Below are 22,212 nucleotides of genomic sequence, written 5' to 3'. Positions count from 1 at the left end.
CTAAAGGAGCTCCTCTTTCCTTCTGTTGGTGGGGCTCTGAAAGAGATTAGGGTATGGGGGGTTTGATCCATGGGAAAAAAAAAAAAAGGCGAAGGCTTTCGGGCCTCCGGCATCATCTCTAGCTACTTTCACAAGCTTCCATAGCATCTTCACTGTTGTCATCAGATTTTTGCGATGGAGCTGTGATGGGGGCAAGAGCAGATTATCGGCCCCTTTCAAAGATTAGAGGACAGTCTCATTTTCAGATCTGCTCGAGGCCACATGGCTGCTGCTGAGCAGTAGCACAGGGACTTGAACCCAGGTCTGACCTTTAGTTCAGGGCTTCTAAAATTCCAGGAATCCATTCCTGCCTGGCATAATTTCTGTTAATTTACCGAATCTTTTAGAGACCTTTCATTATAACCAGAGTGATTATCAGTAGAAAATTGAGTGAGACACGTGCACGCAACAGAAGAGCCCAATGACAGTTTTCAGCCATGCCTCATTTTAACAACTTCCTGGCAAAAACTGGTTATTCAGAATTTAAGTGCAGGGTGTTTAATGAAAATAATCCATTTTCCAAACCTGTCATTGAGTGTGTTCGTGAATCTCCTTGCTATTTCAAATGTCATTAATAGCCATTACAGTATCATTGATTACTGTTAACTTGGGCATTTGTTCAGTATAAATAGCAAGGCCCTATCACCTGCCAGTCAAAGAGAATCCAGTTTCTGGTAATACAGCAGTGGGCAAATAAGGTCCTATTCTCACTGCTCTGTCACTAGCCTATTAATACACTAAAAAAATCTTTTTAATGTTTATTTTTGAGAGAGAAAGGGGGAGGGGGAGGGGCAGAGAAAGGGAGTCACAGAATTCAAAGCAGGCTCCAGGCTCTGAGCTGTCAGCACAGAGCCCAACATGGGGCTCGAACTCACAAACCGTGAGATCATGACCTGAGCCAAAGTCAGACGCTTAACTGACTGAGCCACCCAGGTGCCCCGGGCATTTTTAACTCCTGTAAATCATTTGACCATGCCCTTTCCCCAGTTGGCTATGGAAAATTAGAAGCTGTTGTTCAAAACTTTGATTAAGTTTTTCATTTACCTCCTTCCCTACCATCCTATTACTTACCAAGCTTAAGTCTTTTTTCCATTCTTAAAAATGCCAATCTAAGGTTTTGTCCTTACTAGTTCTTTGTCTCCAGATTTTCACATGGCCGGTTCCGTGTCCTTCAAGTCTCAGATCAAATGTTACTTTTTTAAAAATATATATATTTTAATGTGTGCGTGTGTGTGAGGGAGAGAGGGTGGGGGAGAGAGATTGGGAAAGAGAGGGAGACAGAATCTGAAGCAGGTTCCAGGTCCAAGCTGTTAGCACAGAGCCCGATGCATGAGGTCATGACCCTAGCCGAAGTTGGACGCATAGCTGACTGAGCCATCCAGGCCCCCCTCAAATGTTACTTTCTTAGGCTTTCCCTGATTACCCAGTCTAAAGCAACTCCCTTCACATTCTATCACCACGTTCACATTCTATCACCATGTTTAATATTCCCTGCCATTTGAAATGGATTGCTACTGTATTGTCTGTCATCACATACTTTGCCTCCATTAGAATGTAGACCCCATGGGAGCACGAGACTGGTCTGTGTTCATTGCTGTAGTTTCAGCTCCTAACATAGATTTCAACATGGGTTGAGTGAATGAAGAAACGGTTGGAGAACCTCACTGATCAGCCAGTCCACAATGGCAGAAAGCCCTGCCTTTTACCTCTGCCAGCCTACTCATCCAGACCTCAGCCAACAACAAGACCCAAGCTTTCTCCAAGTTGATCGGTTCCTGCTTTATTCTGTCAGCATGTCTCACATCCTAACTCACCAGCACTGCAGTGTTTTGGGAAACTGTGCACCCTTCCCCCAACCCAAGCTGGAAAGGGGGAGGTGGGATTCACCCAGTCTGTTCCACTGGGCTGGGGTCATAGGACTCTATAGTGCCCTCTCCCCAGGGAGTCCCATTTCATGACACGATGAAAGCCACTGACATCACAACGTACGAGGTGGAGTTGCACTTTGGGGGCATAGGTGCAGGGTCAGGTGGAGGAAGCAACAGTTGACAAGGCTCTGCCCAAGTTGGAGAGGAGGCGGCTGTGGGTGGAATGGAAACTCTCTGCAACCTTGGGGCCAAGCTCAAGAGGCTAGCAAACTACAAACAGAAGGGACGTAAGTCCCTGCGCCCCGGAGGGTATATGTGTCACTAATCTGCTCAGGGCAGTTTCCACCTCTCCGCAGCTGAGATTCAATCTCCTGAGGGGTGGGGGAGTAGGAAAAGCTCAGTACAAAATACTAGATGAGCTCTTGAAGCCCAGTGTGAGCAGAAAAGCTTCTTGTTTGTTTTTTGTTTAATCTTGTATTAGAGGATTTTTCAAGCATATGAAAGTAGGGATAATATTGTAATGCAGTGAACCCCTGTGTACCCATTGCTCAGTTTCACATTTAACATCTGGCCAATCTTTTTTCATTATTTGCCCCACAGGTCCCCCTGGCTTATTTTAAAGCAAATCCTAGACTTCATATTATTTCATCTGTAAGTACTTTAATATGTATTTCAAAGAGATTAGGACTCCTTTTTAACATAGACACATAAGCCATTACTATACCTTAAAAGTTTTAGTATTCAATATCAGCTAACATCCCGATAATATTCTCTTACTGTTTCATAAATGACTTCCACGTTTGATTTCTTGGGATTAGGATCCAGACAAGGTCCACATTTTGCAACATTGCATGATGTGGTTATGTCCCGGGAGTATCATATTCTGAAGTGGTTTCTTCCACTTTATTCCCTTCACTGTTTTATGGGTTATTTACCTTACGTATTTCCTGTGTTTTGGATATAGTTCATTTTATTCCTATGATGTCTATTATCATGTCCCTACTACTCTCTATAGTTCCTATCAACTGGTAGTTGGATCTTGAGACTTGATCAGATTCAATTTTTGGTATTGAGTGATGCTTTGTACTTCTATGTATCTCACCACGAGATGAGGATGTGATGTTATGATTGATTAGTGAGTGCAGGTATTCTCAGCGGATCCGTCCATTACAATGGCTTAAAAACAAAACAAAACAAAAAAACAAGGCGGATATGGATGATTACTATCACCCCTGAAAATTCCCTAATTTCTCTTCCCAGGCAATTCTTACCCCAAAGCCAATCACTCTTCTGAAAAATTTTCCACCACTGATTATGTTATCCTGTTCTAGAACTGTATATTAATGGCATCATACAGATGCCACCCTGTATCTGGGTTCTTTCATTTATTCCGTTATTTTTATTGTATGAATATGCCACAGCTTATTCATCCGTTTTCCCAAGAAGGATACTTATCCATACTCCGGTAGCCAAAGGTCACAGGGGGCGGGACTTAGCTTCCATTGAATCCTAACGCGTTCCCCTTCTTTTCTCCGCCGCATCCCATCTCTCCGCGTCTTGCCTCCTGCAGCTGGGAAGCCAGAGCGCTCCCAGTTGGCAGCCAAGTTTGTGGAATAGATTTGACTGACAGCCAAGATCCCCAGAGATCAGTGCCCTCCGGACTCCGAGTCGGCCTCGCCCATTTTACGAAGTTCTCAAAATCTAGCAAGTGTCCAACCCTCGCTTGCGCGAACTGGGAGAATTGGGTGTACCCTTAAAAATTAGTTTAAGATGTCATCCTTTTATGATAGGAACCCTCCCCTCTGGCCAGATATGAGACTGGAACGTTGGCCCGTTGCTCTCGCGTTTTGAACTGTCCCTTCCAGGACGCCGTCCCCTTCCCGATACGCTAAGCGCTGCTTGAGCGCACGGGACTTCCGGGAGGTCTAGGAAGTCGCTTCGCTCTCTGGCAGGAGGCGGGGTTCTTCCCGCACGCCGCGAAAGAAACCTGCGGGTGTAGACCGGCATCCTGGGACTGGGGGAGTGGACCGGGGAGGGGCGGGTCGGTCCCGGGGCTGCTGATCTGGACGAGTGTCCTCCGACGCTGCGGCTGTCTGACCGACAGGTGGCCATTCATTCCAGTGCAGGAGCGAGAGCCCCTTCGGGGGGCTCTTTCGAACGGTGCCCAAGCCCGAAGGAGCGCCGCCCTGCGCTTAGCCTGGGCTGCTGCCGACTTTCTCCGAGCGGAGGGCGTCCCCCTTCCACCCTGCGGCTCCGGTTTTCGCTGCCATGGCTTTTCCCCATCGGCTGGACGCCCCAGAGCTACCTGACTTCTCCATGCTCAAGAGACTGGCCCGAGACCAGCTCATCTATCTGCTCGAGCAGGTCAGTGCCCGCCACGCCTGGGGCCTTTTCCGCATCAACAGTTTAGCGCTCGCTGGGCGCGTTGTTCTTTCTTGCGGAGTCCCCTTGGTCTGGGTCCAGGCCCTTGGTATTGTCCTTGGAGTTTCTATAGCAGGTCCAGAAATGAAGCATTTAGGGAGGAAAACCAGAGGGCAGTAAGAGCTGCTTGGGACCTGACGGACAGTTCATGAAAGTCGCTCGTTTTTCCTAGAGGCAAGGGAGACCAGTCGTGCCCCGCATCACCGGGGATGGAGAGATGGTTAAGACATCTTCGTCGTTAGGGATTTACTCTAGTAGGAGCCCTGTGAAGCGCAAATTAACCACATAGGTGATATCACGTGGTAAACGGGTGACAGCTAGAGTGTCAGAAGCATTCAGAACGAGCAGCCATTTCTAGTTGGAGTGGTCAGGAGTTTCAAGGATTCTAGCATTGTGAGGAATAAGCCTATTCTCCTTGGAAATGGAGGAGCGTGTTCCAGGCAGATAGACTGGTTGGTAGGAGCAAAGTTGAGGAATCAGGGAAGGACCAGGCATTTACAGGGAAGAGAGCAATCAGAAATTATGCAGTAGGCTTTAGGACCCACTGAAGATTTTCTTTCCCCCCTTAACTGCGTGAAGCAATGCCTGAAGATGGCTCATAGCCATGTGTGGAGTGGGGTAACATGGGCAACAAGAGAAGCGCTAGCTGGGAGACCATTGATGAGGCAAAATTGGTGACAGTGGGAATGAAGGGAAGTGATGGTTTTTCAGTCGGGGCGGAAGAAGACTCAAAGATCTACTGATTGTTCATGAAGGCGGAGAGAGAAGCAAAGCTGAGTTTGAGATTTTTATCTTGTCTTACTTGGAAAATAAGGTTGTTGCTATAGTGGTAATGGGTTACATGCTTATTTATTTGTTTAATGTCCATGTTCCCCACTAGATTAGAAGGTCCTTGAGGACATCTGTTTTGTTCAACACTGTCTCCAATGAGTCCGTAGTGAAGAATCAAGCAATGGCATGTGCTTAATAAATGTATATATTTATATATATGTGTTGAGTGACAGGCCTTAACCTTGGAAAGAAGGTGAAATAATTTTCCACTGGTACAGGAAATGAGAAGACAGACGGGGTGAATATATAAAGAAATGTCCAGTGTGGATATAGACAATGAATAAGGTGCTGGAGTAGATGATATGATGCCCCCCACACTCCCAACTCGGTCTGTGCTTTTATTAAGTGGATGACTGGACAGGCTCTCAGCTGAGGGAGCGTGTGGGACCTGTGAGTGACCCAAGATACTGTGTCCTTCAGCTCCCGGGGAAAAAAGACTTGTTCATTGAGGCAGATCTCATGAGCCCTTTGGATCGTATCGCCAATGTCTCCATCTTGAAGGTACCTGCCCCTCTTCCCAGTGGACTCTGGCCCCTCTTTCCTCATTGAGCAGTTTTGCTTTTGATGAGCAGTACAAATTACCAAAGAGTGACTACCCTACTAGTGAATACAGGGTAGCTGAATCGGGTGGATGAAGGGGGATCGATGCTATTGTTTGGATTGTTTTTGAATTGTTTGATCTCGGTTTTTTGTTATTTTTTTCTGTTGCCAGCGTGAGGAAAGTTCGGTGGGATGGTTGTCAGGGAGGCAGTTTGATTCCTAGAAAGTACCACGAACAGGAGCCCTTGCTGCAGTCCCCTTTGTGTCATGCTTTGGGTTTCAAGCACTTACCTCCTTGGCCTTGTTGGCTTCTCTCTGTAGCAACATGAAGTAGACAAGCTGTACAAGGTGGAGAACAAGCCAGCCGTCAGCTCCAGTGAACAGTGAGTGTCTGGGAGAGTCCGTCCGGGCCCCAGGCTGGAGGAGGGCCCCGCACGTCTGCCCCCGGTCCGGCCTTGGCTGGAGCCTGGCGCCATGTTTGCGCTCTGGTTCATCTCCCTTCACTTCTACCAACTCACGCCTAGGTCATGCCGTGGCCTCGTGACTGGTCTCCCTTTCGGCACTTTCTCCCTCCCTTGTTCTCGTCTCTCTCTAATCCAGTCTGCCGTCGCTAAGCCAGACTGATTAATCGTCCAAAAATATTTCCACTACGCTCCTCACAGGAACCTCCAAGGCTCCCCTTACTTACCGAGTGAAGTGCAGATTGACCATCACAGATTCCAAGGCTGTCTGCAGCGCGGCTCATGCTGCCTTTCCAGCCTCGTCTGTCACTTGTCCCCTCAAGCCTCTACTTGACACACGCACACACGCACACATGCCACCCAGCTATGCCTTTGCCCCCTGCCCCGGGCCACTCCATTCACCGCGTGCAGTTCTCTCCTGCCCTCACTGCTCCTGCGAAAACCACCCAGCCTTCAGAGCCCGGTGCCACCTGCTCCATGAAGCTCTGGGTCGCCCTTCCACTCCTGGGGGCTTTTCTCCTCCTCCGCATTTCCCTGGTGTTTAGTATCTGTCCTGTTCACCTGGCACTCGGTCGCATGCAGCCTGTTGTCTGGCCTAGGTTTTTATTTTGTTTGTTTTTCTCCCGTAAGTAACATTTATCCTCCTTTAGAGGAAAATACCCCAATTTGAAAAACACTATACTTTCTTGTGTTATTTTTTAACACTTGATTATTGATATACTCCATACATACGTGCATCTCATTTTGCCCAGTAGATTGTAAATTATGGGAGAGCAGGAGCCCCTGGCGCCCCCCCACCCCCACCCCGAGTGCCGGTGTAGCTGTCGTACGGAAGGGAGTAGGCCAGGGGAGCCTGGCCGAGCTTTGGCTCGGCTGAGAACGGTAGGCCCGGCAAGACGAGCAGATGGTGAGAGTTCACGTTTCAGTTTCTCCCAAGCTGCCATCACCGCCTCCATGACTTTCCTTCACTGCGGCTTTCTGGTTCTTTTCCCTTTCTCTCCCGCAGGTTGTGCTTCTTGGTCAGACCGCGCATCAAGAACATGCGATACGTTGCCAGTGAGTGTGCCATGGTGCTGCGTGTAACTAAGACCTGGGAAGGAGTGGCCGAGATTAAGGGCTTGGGCCGTGAGGACCTTTTAAAAGAAAAGATGGTTCGAGGGGCGCCTGGGTGGCGCATTCGGTTAAGCCTGACTTCAGCTCAGGTGGTGATCATGTGTTCCATGGGTTTGAGCCCCATGTCGGGCTTTGGGCTGACAGTGCGGAGCCTGCTTGGGATTCTCTCTCCCTCTCTCTCTCTTTGCCCCTCCCCCACTTGCCCTGTCTCTCTCTGTCTCTGTCTAAATAAATAAGCTTAAAAAAAACCCCACTTTAAAAAGAAAAGATGTTTCGAGTTGGCCGTACCACTTGTAGAGGCTTTCCGCTTCCTTGCTTCTAGTCTAACAAATGGCCCGTGGCTTTCTGGATTGCGTTCCTTGTGTCTGTAGGTCTCGTCAATGCTGACAAGTTGGCTGGGCGAACTCGGAAATACAAAGTGATCTTCAGCCCTCAGAAGGTCAGTCTGGGTGCTGGTGGGAATAGGAGAAGGTAGATCGAGATGGAAGGCTGGGAAGGGCCGGGGCCCAATAGCCGTATCTCCTGCGAAGGAAACTATGTGACCGAACAAATACCTGTCCTGGTCTTGTCATTGACATCGTCCTTACCGTTTAGTGGAGGGTCTGTCATCAAACTGCCCTAGTTAAGGACTGTGGAATTGTGAGAGGTGGCCTCTACGTAGACTTCTTGTGAAGTAGAACCTGCTGTGTATCCCGTCTCACACAAATTTCTGTACAGTAAGGTGCACTGTATTATGGTTTCAGTGACTTTCTTCTTCTATCCCTTCAATAATAAATACAATAAATCATTACCCTCCCCCCCCCCCCCCCGCGCCCCCCGTCATGCTCATCCAAGGCATGTGGCCAGCTGCCTCCGGGTTACTAGAACTATACCGATATACTTTGGAAAAGCCTTTTCTTACACGAGAAAGGAACCTTAGAGACCATTGAACTCCACCCCAGCTTTGAGCAGCAGAGGGAAGTAAGGCCCACGGTCCCACAGGAGTTAGCACGACCAGGCTAGGTCCCTTCCATCCTTTTTAGCTCAGTACTTGTAGTGTTTGGTGACCTGCCGTGGCTCCTCCGTTCCCTGAGTCCGTCCAACTCCGCTCTCACCGCCACGTCAGCAAGGTGCATCATGGGTACATCCTCCGTCTTACTGATGAGAAGGAATGATGTACCAGGTCTTTGCACTGCCTGCCCTAGGCCTATAAAGCTGAACCAAATAGTGCATGTCGCATGTAGAGCAGATGAAAATTAAGGTTGAAAGGACAGGGGTTTATTCTTTTTCAATTTTCCCCAAAAAACTAGAGAAAATGGAAGCGGTAGCTAAGACTAATAAAGCCAGAGTGGCTGTGAATCCTTGCTTAGCTCTGGTTAACTGTGTGATCTTGGATGGGGTTCCTCAGTGCTCTGTGTCCCAGTTTTCTCATCTATGAGATGGAGTTGATAGTAATACTTACCTCTCTTTTTTATAACAGGGCTGAGCATTTTCACTTTTTGTTATTTTAATTTCAGTATAGTTAACATACAGCGTAATTAGTTTTAGGTGTGTAAGGCAGTGAGTCACCAGTTCCATACATCACCCTGTGCTCGTCGCAAGCGCCCTCCTTACTCCCCATCACCCGTTCCCCCCATCCCCCCACGCATCTCCCATCTGATGACCATCAGCGTGTCGTCTGTAGTTAAGAGTGTTTCTCGGTTCATGTCTCTCTCTCTTTTGTTTTCCCTTTGCTCATTCGTTTGTTAAATTCCACAAGTGAGGGGCGCCTGGGTGGCTCAGTCGGGTAAGCGTCCGACTCTTGATTTCAGCTCAGGTCTTGATCCCCTGGTTGTGAGATTGAGCCCCACATCGGGCTCTGCACTGACAGTGTGGAGCCTACTTGGGATTCTCTCTCTGTCTCTGTCTGCCCCTCCCGGGTGCTCGCTCTCTCTCTCTCTCTCTCTCTCAAAATAAATAAATAAACTTAAAAAAATTCCACATATGATTGAAATCAGATATTTGTCTTTCTTTGACCGACTTATTTCTCTTAGCGTTAACACTTTTTAGATCCATCCATGTCATTGCAAATGGCAAGTAAGTTACCTCGCTTGATTTAAATGGCTTTCAACTTTTGTTGTGAAATCACAGGCTTATATTGTTTTCTTATGTGAAAGGAAGAAGAAGAAAGAGTCAATGATCTTCCATTGAAGATCATTTGAAAATTTGTAGAAGAGTCTTAACGGCTGTTTATTCTGTTTAGAAATACAAATATTTCAAGTATAACATCATTACCAGGGCAAGAAATTATTGACTATGATAACTGTTCGGAGTTACAGGTTACTTTTTAATGTTACTAAAGGAGCTGTGGCAGTAAATTCCAGTTTTTGGAGTCTTACAAAACCCCTTTTTTCAAAGTGTACTTCCAAGGACAGATTTGTTTAAATGGGATAGTTGGTAATAGTTTGGGTAATGGGTAAAGTTGGTAATAGTTTCAAATAATCCTACAAGCCTCCCTCTTACACAGGAAAACAAAATCGGTATTTCAGTGAATCTTCTCCATCTCACATCCTAACTAATCAGGTTCTTTGACCGAATTTTCTGTCACTGAACCACCTCTTTCTCAGTAGCCATAGCAAAGAGGTTATCTCTCTCTCTTCCCGAGACTCCTCTTCTTAATTATGAAGATTGGCAGTTGTCGATCTGGGCTCTGGAACTCTCAGCCCTAAAAGTAGGCCTACAGTTTCAGTTTTACTGACAGAAATGAGTGAGGGATGGGGCACCTGGCTGTCTCTGTCCATAGAGCACATGACTCTTGATCTCGGGGTTGTGAGTTCAAGCCCCACATTGGGTGTAGAGCCTCCTTTATTTTTTATTTTTCTTAAAAATTTTTTTCTAATGTTTATTTTTGAGAGAGAGAGAGAGGGGGCGAGAATGGGGGAGGGGCAGAGAGAAAAGGAGACACAGGATCCAAAGTAGGCTCCAAGCTCTGAGCTATCAGCACAGGGCCCCACGCGGGGCTCAAACTCAGTAACTGCTTCAAGATCATGACTTGAGCCGAAAACAGTCGTTTAACCAACTGAGCCACCCAGGTGCCCCAGAGCCTACTTTAAAAAAAAAAAAAGAAAGAAAGGGACACCTGGGTGGCTCTGTCGGTTAGGCCTCCAATTCTTGGTTTTGGTTCAGGTCACGGTCTTGCAGTAAGTGAGTTCGAGCCCCACGTCGGTCTCTGCACTGACGTTGTGCAGCCTGCTTGGGACTCTCTCTCTTCTCTCTCTGTCCTTCCCCTGCTCTCTCTCAAAATAAATAAGCATTTTTTTAAAAAAGAAAAAGAAATAAGTGAGGGATGAATAGGATTTTTCTGTGTAAAGTAAAATAAGGAACACGTAGCATTAATCTTCCACATCTTGTAGAGTCAGTCTAGGATTGTGAGAGGTAATCCTTATAAAACGCTAAGGACAATGCCTAGCACGTGTAAAATGCTTAATGTACATTGGTACCATCATCGTCAGTATCAGATGATATGCTTCACTGTTCTCCTCGTTGCCTCTAATTATTTTGCCTTCTTCCCACTGGTCTCAAAGGAGGAAGTGACTCTGGCCTCTTCCCCTCCCTGATCAGCTGGTTCACCTGTGTTCTTAGCCCTGCATCCATGCTCCTTCTCTACCCTCTTGCTTTGTTAGGTAGACCTTTCTCTGTCTTCAACCATGTCTGCCACTTTTTCTTTTTTTTTTTTTTTCTCTACTTTTTTTTAGCGTTTATTTTTGAGAGAGAGACAAAGTGCAAGCAGGGGAGGGGCAGAGAGAGAGGGAGACACAGAATCCGAAGCAGGCTCCAGGCTCCGAGCTGTCAGCACAGGGCCCGACGTGGGGCTCGAACCCACGGACCGCCAGATCACGACCTTAGCCGAAGTCGGACGCTTCACCGACTGAGCCCCCCAGGCGCCCCCGTGTCTGTGTCTTCTAGATGATCCTCCCTGTTTCGTGTCTTCTCCCTGTCAGGGGCTCTGCCTCCTGTTGCGTCCATACTTCTGTGAAGAGGTCTTGCCGCCGCTGCTCCCGCACCCTCACGCCCACCTCGGTCTTTAAGCCGAGTCCTCCCAGGGCTCTGTTGTCAAATCCAGTGATGCCTGGTTCACGCGCGTCCTAATGTCTCCAGCACTGACACTGTTGCCCATTCTTCCTGAGACTCTGACCGTCCTGCCTTTAGAGGTGCTGCGTCCCCTGCTCCCCCCTCCATGCCATCCTTGTCTTCTCTCCAGGTCTCGCACGGTGCGCCCTTTTAATTTCGGTGTTCCCTACAATCCTCCCCGTAGCTCTCGTGCCCCTCCCTGTTCTCTTCTCTCGTACACACCACTTACTTTAAACACCCTGTGCCGTTGACTCCGGGCTGGATCCCCAGACCCCTCTCAGTGACTCCAGGGGTCCCCTGGACATGCGCTGACCAGCCTCTCCATGCCACCACCCCTTTCCTCCGAGGCGCGGTCGCGCCCTCCCTCGCACGTCTGTCTTCGGGACTCCCCCTTCGGTGACAGCTGAAATACCTTCTCCTTGGTGCAGTTTTCCAGTTTCTCGGGGAGAGAGGAGCACTGGACTGAATACATAAATAAAGGGGATGAGAGGGAAACAAAGCCCTGGGCCAGACGGTCCCAGTGGTCCTCCCTGGCCGTCCGAGTCCACGTTCCCTTGTGGGTGCTGGGTTCAGTAGGTATTGTCCTCAGCAGCGACGGTGGAGCTCCAGAGACGGAAGCGCAGAGAAGGCGGCGGTCACCAGCCACTGCCTCTTGTCTTTCAGTTTCACGCGTGTGAGATGGTGCTGGAGGAAGAGGGAGTCTATGGAGGTGAGAGAAGGCCACTGTGAGTGGAAACGGGGAGCACGAAGAAGGGAATGATCGCTGGCTCCCCGTGTCTGCCTGTGGGCCTGGGAGGAGGGGAGGCTCCCGACGAGGGGGGGCCGGAGAGGGCCCTAAAGGGAGGGCCGAAGGGGATGCCAGGTGCCGCCGTTCCTACCTTCCGAGACTCCTTCCCACAGGGAGAGCGCGCCCTCCATTCCGCTTGCCTCTGCATCCGGCACAGTGCTCCCCGTGCTCCTGGCTGGAACTCCGAACTCCGCCTGTGCCGGGACCCGGGGGCCTCCTCGGCCTCCTGTGGTTGCTCCCTCCCTCCCCCCTCCCCCTCACCGCGCAGGCTGCTCCCTCCTTTCCTCCTGCCTTGGGCACTTCACACATGCTGTTCCCGTTGCCTAGAATATTCTCCACCCTCAGCTTTTTTTTTTTTCCATACCCAAATTTTACTCAAATTCTAAGCTTGAATGTCGCTTGTCTTTCCTCTGCCCCGGCACCCCTATACTCTTCCATGCCCCCTATAGTTGAGGTTCGATCCCTGAACGTTTGTGCTCCTGGATTCCTCTTCTAGCTCCGTGGGGCACAGCCGTGATGAGATGTGTCTGGTGCGTTTCCGCTAGATTGAGGTTCTCTCGCGGAAGATGGGGAGCTTGTCCGTTCCGTTCACCACAGTACCCCCAGTGCCCCAGTGCCTGCGCCTGCGTGGCTTCCTGTCAGTGTTTGTCCACTAGGGAGTGAGGTTTCCTCAGCACTTTTGTTGGTGCCCTAACGCACACACACCCCTTACCACGTGGCGTGGCCGTGGCGTACGGGTCTCCTTTTGTTATCGGACCGTGAACTCCTTCAGGGCACAGACTCTGTCTTAAACTTATCTTTGGGTGTCCCGTGCTTCGTGTCATGCTGGGCATGTGGCAGGTGCTCCGATATTTCGGCACGACTGGGGACCGACCTTCTCAGCGCGGAGCCCCGTGCCTTCGGCAGGGAGACTCACGCCGTCTGTACCCGCAGATGTGAGCTGTGATGAATGGGCCTTTTCTCTGCTACCTCTTGATGTGGATCTGTTGAGCATGGAGCTCCCAGAATTTTTCAGGGACTACTTCCTGGTAAGTGCAGGGTCCTTGGGTCTTGGCATTGACAGGTGGGGACAAACATGGAGTCCAGTGGGCTACAGTGGGCCGGAAATACTGATGGAACCTTCCTCCAACTCGAGATACTGGTTTCTAGATCAAATGCTACTGGTTGATGTCCGCAGGACTTGCTCTGGGGCCAATCAGAATGAAAGCTTTCAAGCAGTCCCCACACCCTGCCTTCCTGCCCTAGCCCCTCTCCAGATGGGTCTGCTGGCTTGGCCCATATCTTTGTGGCCCATATGGCCCCTGCAGGAGGGAGATCAGCGTTGGATCAACACCGTGGCGCAGGCCTTACACCTCCTCAGCACTCTGTACGGACCCTTCCCTAACTGCTACGGAATTGGCAGATGTGCCAAGGTGGGCACTGGCAGCAATCTTGTCCCGATAGCCCCCATTCCACCCGTTCTCTACCCACCAAGGACTGCCCATGGGCATGTGTGATAAGAGGTATATTCTTTAGCTTGCTTTTCTTGTTCTGGAATAGATCCTCAGAGAGGAGGACTTGTGTGGCTAACAGAAAGGCCAGGGCCAGGGCCTCAGGGGTAACACTCCTACATGTCTTCTTTGGGGCCAAGGACACGCCTCTATGGGCATGGGGAGGGGCAAGGGGTGGGAACAGGTGCGGGTGCAGGAGTTCGTATTGTTGACAATCAGTTTCCCTCCTGGGGTCAAATAGAGGTGTCATGTGGAAAAGAGGGCTTCAGTAGGTGCGGGCTGTCACAGGGACCTGGACACAAGACTGGGAATTTCCTGGTCCCTGGCAGATGTCGTATGAATTGTGGAGGACACTGGAAGAGGAGGAGGATGGCGAAACCAAGGGCCGAAGGCCAGAAATTGGACACATCTTCCTACTGGACAGAGGTACGTTATACTCAGCACTCCCGTTGTCTTTGGACCCTCGGAGACGTGAGGATATGGCGAACGTGGCGGCCCAGATGGGATCCTCAGGTTGGGGTTGTGAATGCCATCGTTGATGGGGAGCGTGGCACTTGGGCCCTCTGGAGGCACGGGAGCTGACGCGGAGTGAACTGGGTAGACGTATAGGTCCGGGAGGACCCTCATGGGTGGGGATCTCATTTCAGACGTGGACTTTGTGACGGCACTTTGCTCCCAGGTGGTCTACGAGGGCCTGGTGGATGACACGTTCCGCATCAAGTGTGGTGAGCGGCGTCCCGGCAAGATGGAGGTGGTGCTCGGCGGCCGGGGCCTCTTGCGTGGGGCGGGGCTGGTGGGAGAGCCCCAGACTCAGAGCCGACTGCTAGCTTCCAGATAGTTCAGGGACTTTTAATGGCAGTTCAGGAAAGGGTAGGAGAAAGAAGGCCTCAGCGGAGGTCCTCATAGCTGCTCCCTCTGCTCTCAAAGGGAGTGTCGATTTTGGCCCAGAAGTCACATCCTCTGACAGGAGCTTAAAGGTGCTACTCAATGCCGAGGACAAGGTGAGGGGATGGGAGCTGGCTGTGGGCTTGCCCGGGGCGTGGGCCCCGGCTCTGGGAGGGGAGGCTGAGCCTGTGGGAGACGGATTCCCCACCGGGAGCGAGCACACCCCGAGCACGGAGCTGGTATTTGACGCACACTTAGGAGATCAGCTCAGCTTTCTCCGTGATCTTGCTAGAACAGCTGGGCGCTGCTCTCGTGCGCTCATCACACTGCTCAGGGAGGAGGCGCTGGTTAGGTGTCTCTCTGGTAAGTCGTTGCCGTCTTGTTCCCCTTGCAGGTGTTTAATGAGATTCGTAATGAACACTTCTCCAACGTCTTTGGCTTTTTGAGCCAGAAGGCCCGGAACTTACAGGCTCAGTATGACGTGAGGCTCTAGGCCGGGGGTCCTCTGTTCTGTTTCCCCAGTGGCTTCCCAAGGCTGCTGCCCTTCGGCTCCCTTCTGATACGACGACAGCCCCCTGTCTTTCCTCTTGCATCGGGGGGATCCGGGGGAGGGGGGTGGCTGCTCACGTCTGAGGGCCGGGAGAGGCTGACGTTAGGGGATCTTCCGCCAGCGCCGGAGAGGCATGGACATCAAGCAGATGAAGAACTTCGTGTCCCAGGAGCTCAAGGGACTGAAACAGGAGCACCGCCTGCTGAGCGTCCGTAGGTTTCATGAGGGGAGGGCAAAGGGATGCCTCAGAGATCTCTCCCAAGAGAGGAGCTCTCTGTTCACCCAGCACACAGTGATCTTGCTTGGTCTGACGTGGGAAGAGGGGCTTCTGCATTTTGCCTTAAGAAGTTTTGTTTGTTCGTTCGTTTGTTTTGTATACTTCTATAGGTTTAACGGCAGTAACGATTACAACGTTAGATAATTTTATTACATAGTTGAAGCGCCAGGTATCATTCTAACTAATTTATACGCACTCTCTCACGTAATCACATAACTGTCTCCAACATGGCCAGTAAGAAGTTTTTATTCTTCTGGACATAAAGGCACATCCTTTTATTTTTTTTATTTTTATTTTATTTTATTTTTTTTAAATTTTTTTAACGTTTATTTATTTTTGAGACAGAGAGAGACAGAGCATGAACGGGGGAGGGGCAGAGAGAGAGGGAGACACAGAATCTGAAACAGGCTCCAGGCTCTGAGCTGTCAGCACAGAGCCCGACACGGGGCTCGAACTCACGACCGCGAGATCATGACCTGAGCCAAAGTCGGAGGCTCAACCGACTGAGCCACCCAGGTGCCCCAAGGCACATCCTTTTAGAACCAGGAGTACGTCAGCTCGCTTTTTGTCCTATCTGTAGATATCGGGGCCTGTGAATCCATCATGAAGAAGAAGACCAAACAGGACTTCCAGGAGCTCATCAAGACCGAGCACGGTAGCGGCGGCGGTCCTGCTGGGCTCCTGCCCCTGCTGAGGCTTCCCTTGCTCCCAGCCCCGTCCCACCCAGCAGAGATGCCTTCTGGCTCCTTTCGGCCGATGCTGGCTGTGGGGAGTGCTGCTCCCTGCTAGAAGTCCCCGGGGGTCCTTAACCCACCCCAAGGATGGAGAAAGATGGGGAGATAGACACCTGTTAGCACAGGTGGCAACCCCCCCCCCCCGCTACCTTCCCCCCCACCCCAGCCCCGTAACAGGCTCCCCTGTGTTTACTCACAGCGCTGCTGGAGGGCTTCAACATCCGGGAGAGCACCAGCTACATTGAAGAACACATAGACCGGCAGGTGAGCAGGTGGCCGGGGTTCTGGGAACGGTGTTTCGCGGTGGGGTTGGCCTCCAGCGGGCGGAAGAGAGAGAACGTATGTCCTGAAACTTGAACTGTCTTTGACTCTTTCTTCTCGTGTAGGTGTCGCCTATAGAGAGCCTTCGCCTCATGTGCCTTTTGTCCATCACTGAGAATGGTGAGCCCCTGGAACCGAAGACGCCAGATTGCAAAACTGTACCTTAGGGATGGCAGAAATCATTTTGAAGGACGGAGACGAATGTCCTAGCAGACAGAACGTTTCCCAGTAATTTGGATTCTTTCCCCCGTAAAATAAAGCAGTTTTTGTTCTGAGTGAGACACCCCAGGTCCTAATTTATCATCCCGACCCTAAGCAGGACCACAGCCAAGCCCCCAGCACAGGCCCCATCACATCGTAGGACCGCAGAGGCTTAGCGCAGAGTGGCATTTATTCCATCTGGCCTCCTGCCTTCAACGAGGTTTCCTAATGAAGATACAGTCCAGGAAAAGGGGACAGCCTTTTGGAATTGCACAAACATTTCCAAAAGCTCAGATCCTGCGACCTTTTGTGGCAGACCTTTTAACCTGCTTATGCAGCCTCTTCGCCTGCTTTTTTTTCAGCGGGAAGTATAGTTGGCACACGATGTCACGTTAGTTTCAGGTGTGCGGCACCGTGCGCGTGACGCTGGGCTCCCCACAAGGGCAGCTACCGCCTGTCACCACACAGCGCTGTTACAGTGCCAGTGACTATTCCCCGTGCTGTGCCATTCTTCCCCGTGACTTACTCATCCGCGGCCGGAGGCACCTTCCACTCCCGTCACCCTTTACGGCAACTCGTGTGTACGGCAGAAGCCGTCCAGGTGGGGACTAGTCTTCAAGGCTGCTTTCCGCCCCGAGGAGTGGTCGGCTTATTCTACATCTCCTTTGACTATCAGAGTCGCAAGCCCATTCTCCCTACCTCCCTGGAGGAAAGCATGGCAGGCTGCACTTTTGGACTTCATCTGAACATCTGTCCTATTCCTCGGTAGCGGTAAAGTGATTCGCAGTAGCGCTGGCCCAAGGGCAGGAAGAAACGCGCAGGAGCCCCTCCCCCTCCTGCCGCATCCCTCCGACACCCCCGCTGGGAGCAGCCCGCTTCCCCGTGTCCCTCCCTCGGCGCCCTGGTGGCTCAGGCAGGACTCTGCCTTCGAACTCTCAGATCCAGGCTCTGTCTCTCACTGAACAAACTTAAATTTAAGAGTCAGTTTAGAATCGGCTGGATAGGATGCAAGGTTAACATTTACCGATTCCTTTCCTCCTGATTAAGGGTTTTTTTGGCAGCAAGAGGATGGTTGGGTGGGTGGGTGGGTGGTCTGACTGTAGATTTCAGGACACTTCAGCTGGTGTTTGCAGGAGCCTGTCTCCTCTTCCTTACCAGGGTTGATTCCCAAGGATTACCGATCTCTGAAAACACAGTATCTGCAGGTAAGGCCAGGAGAATGCACTCGGGGGAACTTGGTGGAGGGAGGTCATGGGACGTTCCTAAAAGACACAGAAGAAATGGCCCCTTTCCTGTCTGTGTCCCCATTTTGTTCCCCGTCCGCCTCCCTCTTAGAGCGTCTCAGGACGGTCACCTTTCAGCACGTGGAGACCCTCCCACTCTCGGTTCTCTTGGTGGATGGCCAGTGCTGGGAGAACTAGGGCCATAGAGCTGAGTTCTCACCCCTGGGACTCTCCCTCACTTCTAGGTCTTTCTCCAGTCTTACCTCATCTGTGAAGCCCTTCCCACCACCCTTACATCAGTGGCCTTCTCTGTTCTCTCTCAGTTCCGTGCTTTTTTTTTTCTTTTTTGTTTGCTGTTTGGTTATTTCTTCAGGGCACAGAATACATGACCCTTCTGTCCCTCACCTCCATATCACCCAATGTGATACGGTGTGGCGGGTGCTCAGTAAGTGGCTGAATTGCATTTTCTTCAGAGCTATGGCCCCGAGCACCTGCTAACCTTCTCCAATCTGCGGCGAGCGGGGCTCCTGACGGAGCAGGCCCCCGGGGACACCCTCACGGCCGTGGAGAGTAAAGTGAGCAAGCTGGTGACGGACAAGGCTGCAGGTGAGCACAGGGCACGGGCAGCCCCTTCCTTGGCCCGAGTCCCCTCTTCTCACAACAGGCAGAGCACCCCGGGAGGGAGAGAATGAGCTGGGGAAGGAGAACGGGATTCTTCACTCTCACGGTCATTACCGCTGCTTCCGCCGCGAGCAGGCTCCATGTATTGTCCACTTACTGAGTACTAAGACCTTTAGGTAACAGTTTGTCAATCCTCACAAAGTAAGTTCATAATCTCCATTTTATAGATAAGGCAACAGGCTTAGAGAGGTTATGGGACTTGTTCAACGTCCCTCAGTAACTCAGATTTGAGCCCAGGTCAGTTTGACTCCAAGGCCCACACACTTAGCCAGTAAGCGAGGTTCACCCTGTGGATTGCGCTTAGTAGATAGTTGGCACCCTGTAGGAGGAGGGAGACCGTGCTGGGGAGAAGGGTGGTGATGTCTTGATCGGGTCTAGGGAATTCTAGGTGAATGGCTTTGAGGAGAGTCTTGAGACGTGAGCGGTCCCGCCGTTTGCCATTTCCTGAGTGCTTTCACCTGTGGCGATGTCATGACCCTGTAGACCTTAAATGAAATCCAGCACAGATTTCCTTCCCAGGGAAGATTACTGATGCCTTCAGTTCTCTGGCCAAGAGGAGCAATTTTCGTGCCATCAGTAAGAAGCTGAATTTGGTACGTAGGATCAGGACAGACGGGGCAGCCGTGGGTCCGGTCCTTTGTGGAGTGCTTTGAATTCACACAAACCTCTCTGTTGTTTTGTTCTTACAAAGATCCTTCTGTTCAGTAGCGTTACAGCATGAGCTTAATTTAATAATGAGACAAGCAAGGCACAGGGCACTGGGGTGGCTCAGTCGGTTAAGCGTCTGACTTCAGCTCAGGTCATGATCTCACAGTTCGTGAGTTCGAGCCCCGTGTCCGGCTGTGTACTGACAGCTCAGAGCCTGAAGCCTGCTTCAGATTCTGTGTCTCCCTCTCTCGCTCTCTGCCCTTCGCCCGCTCCCACTCTGTGTGTGTTTCTCTTTATCTCAAAAATAAACATTGAAAAAATTAAAAAGTAACGAGACAAGACACAAAGATTCATTTACTTAATAAACATGTAACAAGCACCCGCCAATGCCAGGGGATAGGCTGAGTGCCACGTCAGTGACAGACCTGTCCCATGTCACCAAGAAATCAGCAAAGGGGCATCTTTCTTTTCAGCCCTTCACAGGGAACGTGGAGAGCTCATTCAAGGGAATCAGTGGATACTGAACAAAAGCTTTAATCTGTGGTTATGGAGTCTTTTTTCTTTTTTTTAATAGGGATTTTGCCAGTTTTGCCTTTAGTTGAAATAAGAACTGTTTTGGGGGATATGCTACTTTTCCCTGACTGCATAAAGGGCTGGAGGGATGAGTTGTCACACGCCTCACATAGTCCCCTTTACCCCTTAGATCCCACGTGTGGATGGCGAGTATGACCTGAAAGTGCCGCGGGACATGGCGTATGTCTTCAGTGGCGCTTACGTGCCCCTCAGCTGCCGAGTCATTGAGCAGGTGAGGACAGGCGACCCGCTCCCGTTCATACTCCGCGCTCTGCTTTCTCTGGCCGCCTGGCCTGTCCCGACTGTTAGCCGCCCCCGTAACTAACAAGAGAGGCGACGGTCGCCTGCCGCCTCCCTCCTTTCCCAGGCCTGACACTGTCTCGGGCTTGAAAGCGGCGCCCGTGCCCCCTCCCCCTCCCCCCCAGGTGCTGGAGCGGCGGAGCTGGCAGGGTCTGGACGAGGTGCTGAGGCTGCTCAACTGCAGCGAGCTGGCGTTCACAGGTGCGTGGCATTGACCGTGCGGGCGGGGCGGGCGCCGACAGCGGGTGGGGGCGGGCACCGCGCCGCACGCGAGCGTCTGCTCTGATCTTCGCAGACGTGACCAAGGAAGACAAGGCTTCCAGCGAGTCCTTGCGCCTCATCTTGGTGGTGTTCCTGGGTGGCTGCACGTTCTCTGAGATCTCAGCCCTCCGCTTCCTGGGCAGAGAGAAAGGTAAGAGGGAGCAGAAGGTGGGATGTGGGGGACAAGGGGCAGGGCTCAGGAAGGCTCCTCGACTGGCCCCGGCACCGCTCGCCGGTCTGGCTGTGGGCGGATAGCAGGGCGCCCTTTCCACCGAGTGCTGCAAGTCGTCGTGTGCGGGACCGGGGCGCCGATGCGTCTGTGTCTGATCCAGCCGGGACCGTGGACCCGAGGGCTTGACGTGGCTGGTGCTGGGGGCCCGCGACCTGCTCTTAGTCACGGACGCCGGTGCTTTTGACTCCATAGGGTACAGGTTCATTTTTCTGACCACGGCAGTCACAAACAGTGCTCGCCTCATGGAAGCCATGAGTGAGGTGAAAGCCTGACGTTCTCCCTGCCGCTGTCCACGTCTTCCCTGGACACGTTCCCGAGGGGATGCAGGAATTGGTCCCAGCTGCTAATGTAGTGTCCACCAACCACCCTACTCAGAGCTGGGGAGCGCGGAACTTGTGTGGGCTTTAGCAGAAAGTTACTTGAGCAGAGCGTTCACTTCCTGCCCCCAGGAAATTTCTTTTTTGTTGATGAAGTGCAGCTTGTGCTGAAAAGAGGGGGAGGGAGAGGTACCTTTTGCTAAATCCTGTTTGAGTATCATTGTAAATAAAACCTCTGCTCTCAGATGTCATGTTTAGTCCTTGCCATGCACTTCTGTCTGCTCCGTGGAGTACAGGGGCGCCTTCCACTGGGGGTTCGTGTGTTCTGTGGCCTGGACTGTGCAGGAGTTCTGGGGCTGGTCTAGTGCTCCCCGAAACTCACCCTGTACCAGAGTTTCCCCAACCCTAAAATGAGGGGGATGGATTAGATAGGTGATCAGTAAGCACCTTTCCAATTCTAAAAATCTGTAATTCATTATTCTTTCTTCCTTTTTCCTCCTTCCCTCCTCTCTCCATCTTCCTTCCTTCCTTCCTTCCTTTCTTTTCTTTCTTTCTTTCTTTCTTTCTTTCTTTCTTTCTTTCTTTCTTTCCTTCCTTCCTTCCTTCCTTCCTTCCTTCCTTCCTTTTTCTTTCTTTCTTTCTTTCTTTCTTTCTTTCTTTCTTTTCTTTCTTTCTTTCTTTCTTTCTTTCTCTTTCTGTTCGTTCCTTCCTTCCTTCCTTCCTTCCTTCCTTCCTTCCTTCCGTAAAACTTCATCCAACGCAGGGCTCAGACTCATGACCCCAAGATCAAGAGTTGCGTGCTCCACCAACTGAGCCAGCCAGGCACTTCTTGTGATTCATTATCCTTTTAGAAAAAAATGTGTCCATTACTGTTTTAACCTAAGAAGGCACTTCACTTTTAAGCATTTGTCTTTTATTACAGAATGAAAGGCTCATGTCCTGTTAGAGCAGTATCAGGCATTGGCAAACGGTGCTCCTAAAAAGGTCAGCAGTGCTCCCCAATTGATGATTTTAGTGGCCTTTCTCTCCCTTGACCTTTTTTTTTTTAAAGGTTTATTTATTTACTTAGAGAGAGAGAGAGAGAGCACACACTTGTGAGCAGGGGAGAGAGAAGGGGAGAGAGAGAGAATCTCAAGCAGGCTCCCTGCTGTTAGTGCAGAGCCCGATGCGGGGCTTGATCTCGTGTTGAGATCATGACCTGAACCGAAATCAAGAGTCAGACACTTAACCGACTGAGCCAGCCAGGCTCAGCATTTAAAAATTGTGAACTGTAACCACATCTGTGAGCCTCTTTTCGGTCCTCCTCTAACTTAACCTCACTGATAACTGCCTTTCCTTTCTCCCGTTCAGCTTCCATGATGCTCTTTTGT

General features: G+C 50.9%; 1 protein-coding gene across 3 annotated transcripts; it reads left to right on the top strand.

The window, feature by feature from the left end:
* The first annotated feature begins 3,387 nt into the window (after nucleotides 1-3,387).
* VPS33B (VPS33B late endosome and lysosome associated) lies at nucleotides 3,388-21,093 on the top strand. Of its 3 annotated transcripts, XM_042988026.1 has the most exons (24): nucleotides 3,388-3,900; nucleotides 4,029-4,271; nucleotides 5,580-5,660; nucleotides 6,021-6,082; nucleotides 7,167-7,216; nucleotides 7,645-7,712; nucleotides 12,026-12,071; nucleotides 13,083-13,177; nucleotides 13,457-13,561; nucleotides 13,969-14,065; nucleotides 14,287-14,364; nucleotides 14,567-14,640; nucleotides 14,919-15,005; nucleotides 15,196-15,286; nucleotides 15,932-16,006; nucleotides 16,285-16,349; nucleotides 16,472-16,526; nucleotides 17,766-17,812; nucleotides 18,304-18,436; nucleotides 19,031-19,104; nucleotides 19,863-19,964; nucleotides 20,158-20,233; nucleotides 20,328-20,444; nucleotides 20,718-21,093. In XM_042988026.1, exons 2-24 carry the CDS (start codon nucleotides 4,176-4,178, stop codon nucleotides 20,795-20,797), a joined length of 1,854 nt encoding a protein of 617 aa, XP_042843960.1. In that variant the 5' UTR covers nucleotides 3,388-3,900; nucleotides 4,029-4,175; the 3' UTR covers nucleotides 20,798-21,093. The 3 variants fall into 3 exon arrangements, with proteins under 3 accessions (XP_042843960.1, XP_042843959.1, XP_042843961.1); XM_042988025.1 differs by lacking the exon at nucleotides 3,388-3,900 and having other exon boundaries at nucleotides 3,918-4,271; XM_042988027.1 differs by lacking the exons at nucleotides 3,388-3,900; nucleotides 5,580-5,660 and having other exon boundaries at nucleotides 3,918-4,271.
* Nucleotides 21,094-22,212: the final 1,119 nt, after the last annotated feature.

The sequence above is a fragment of the Panthera tigris genome, chromosome B3 (assembly GCF_018350195.1).
Source record: "Panthera tigris isolate Pti1 chromosome B3, P.tigris_Pti1_mat1.1, whole genome shotgun sequence".
In the NCBI taxonomy this organism is placed as follows: Eukaryota; Metazoa; Chordata; class Mammalia; order Carnivora; family Felidae; genus Panthera; species Panthera tigris.
This window is presented reverse-complemented; position numbering and strand designations above follow the sequence as displayed.

Bases quoted from the DNA above. Each gene is read 5' to 3' on its own strand.
- VPS33B (XM_042988026.1), top strand. From the start codon at position 4,176: ATGGCTTTTCCCCATCGGCTGGACGCCCCAGAGCTACCTGACTTCTCC. The intron at 12,072-13,082 runs GTGAGAGAAGGC...CTGTACCCGCAG, and splicing joins GGAAGAGGGAGTCTATGGAG to ATGTGAGCTGTGATGAATGG. The intron at 13,562-13,968 runs GTGGGCACTGGC...GGTCCCTGGCAG, and splicing joins GAATTGGCAGATGTGCCAAG to ATGTCGTATGAATTGTGGAG.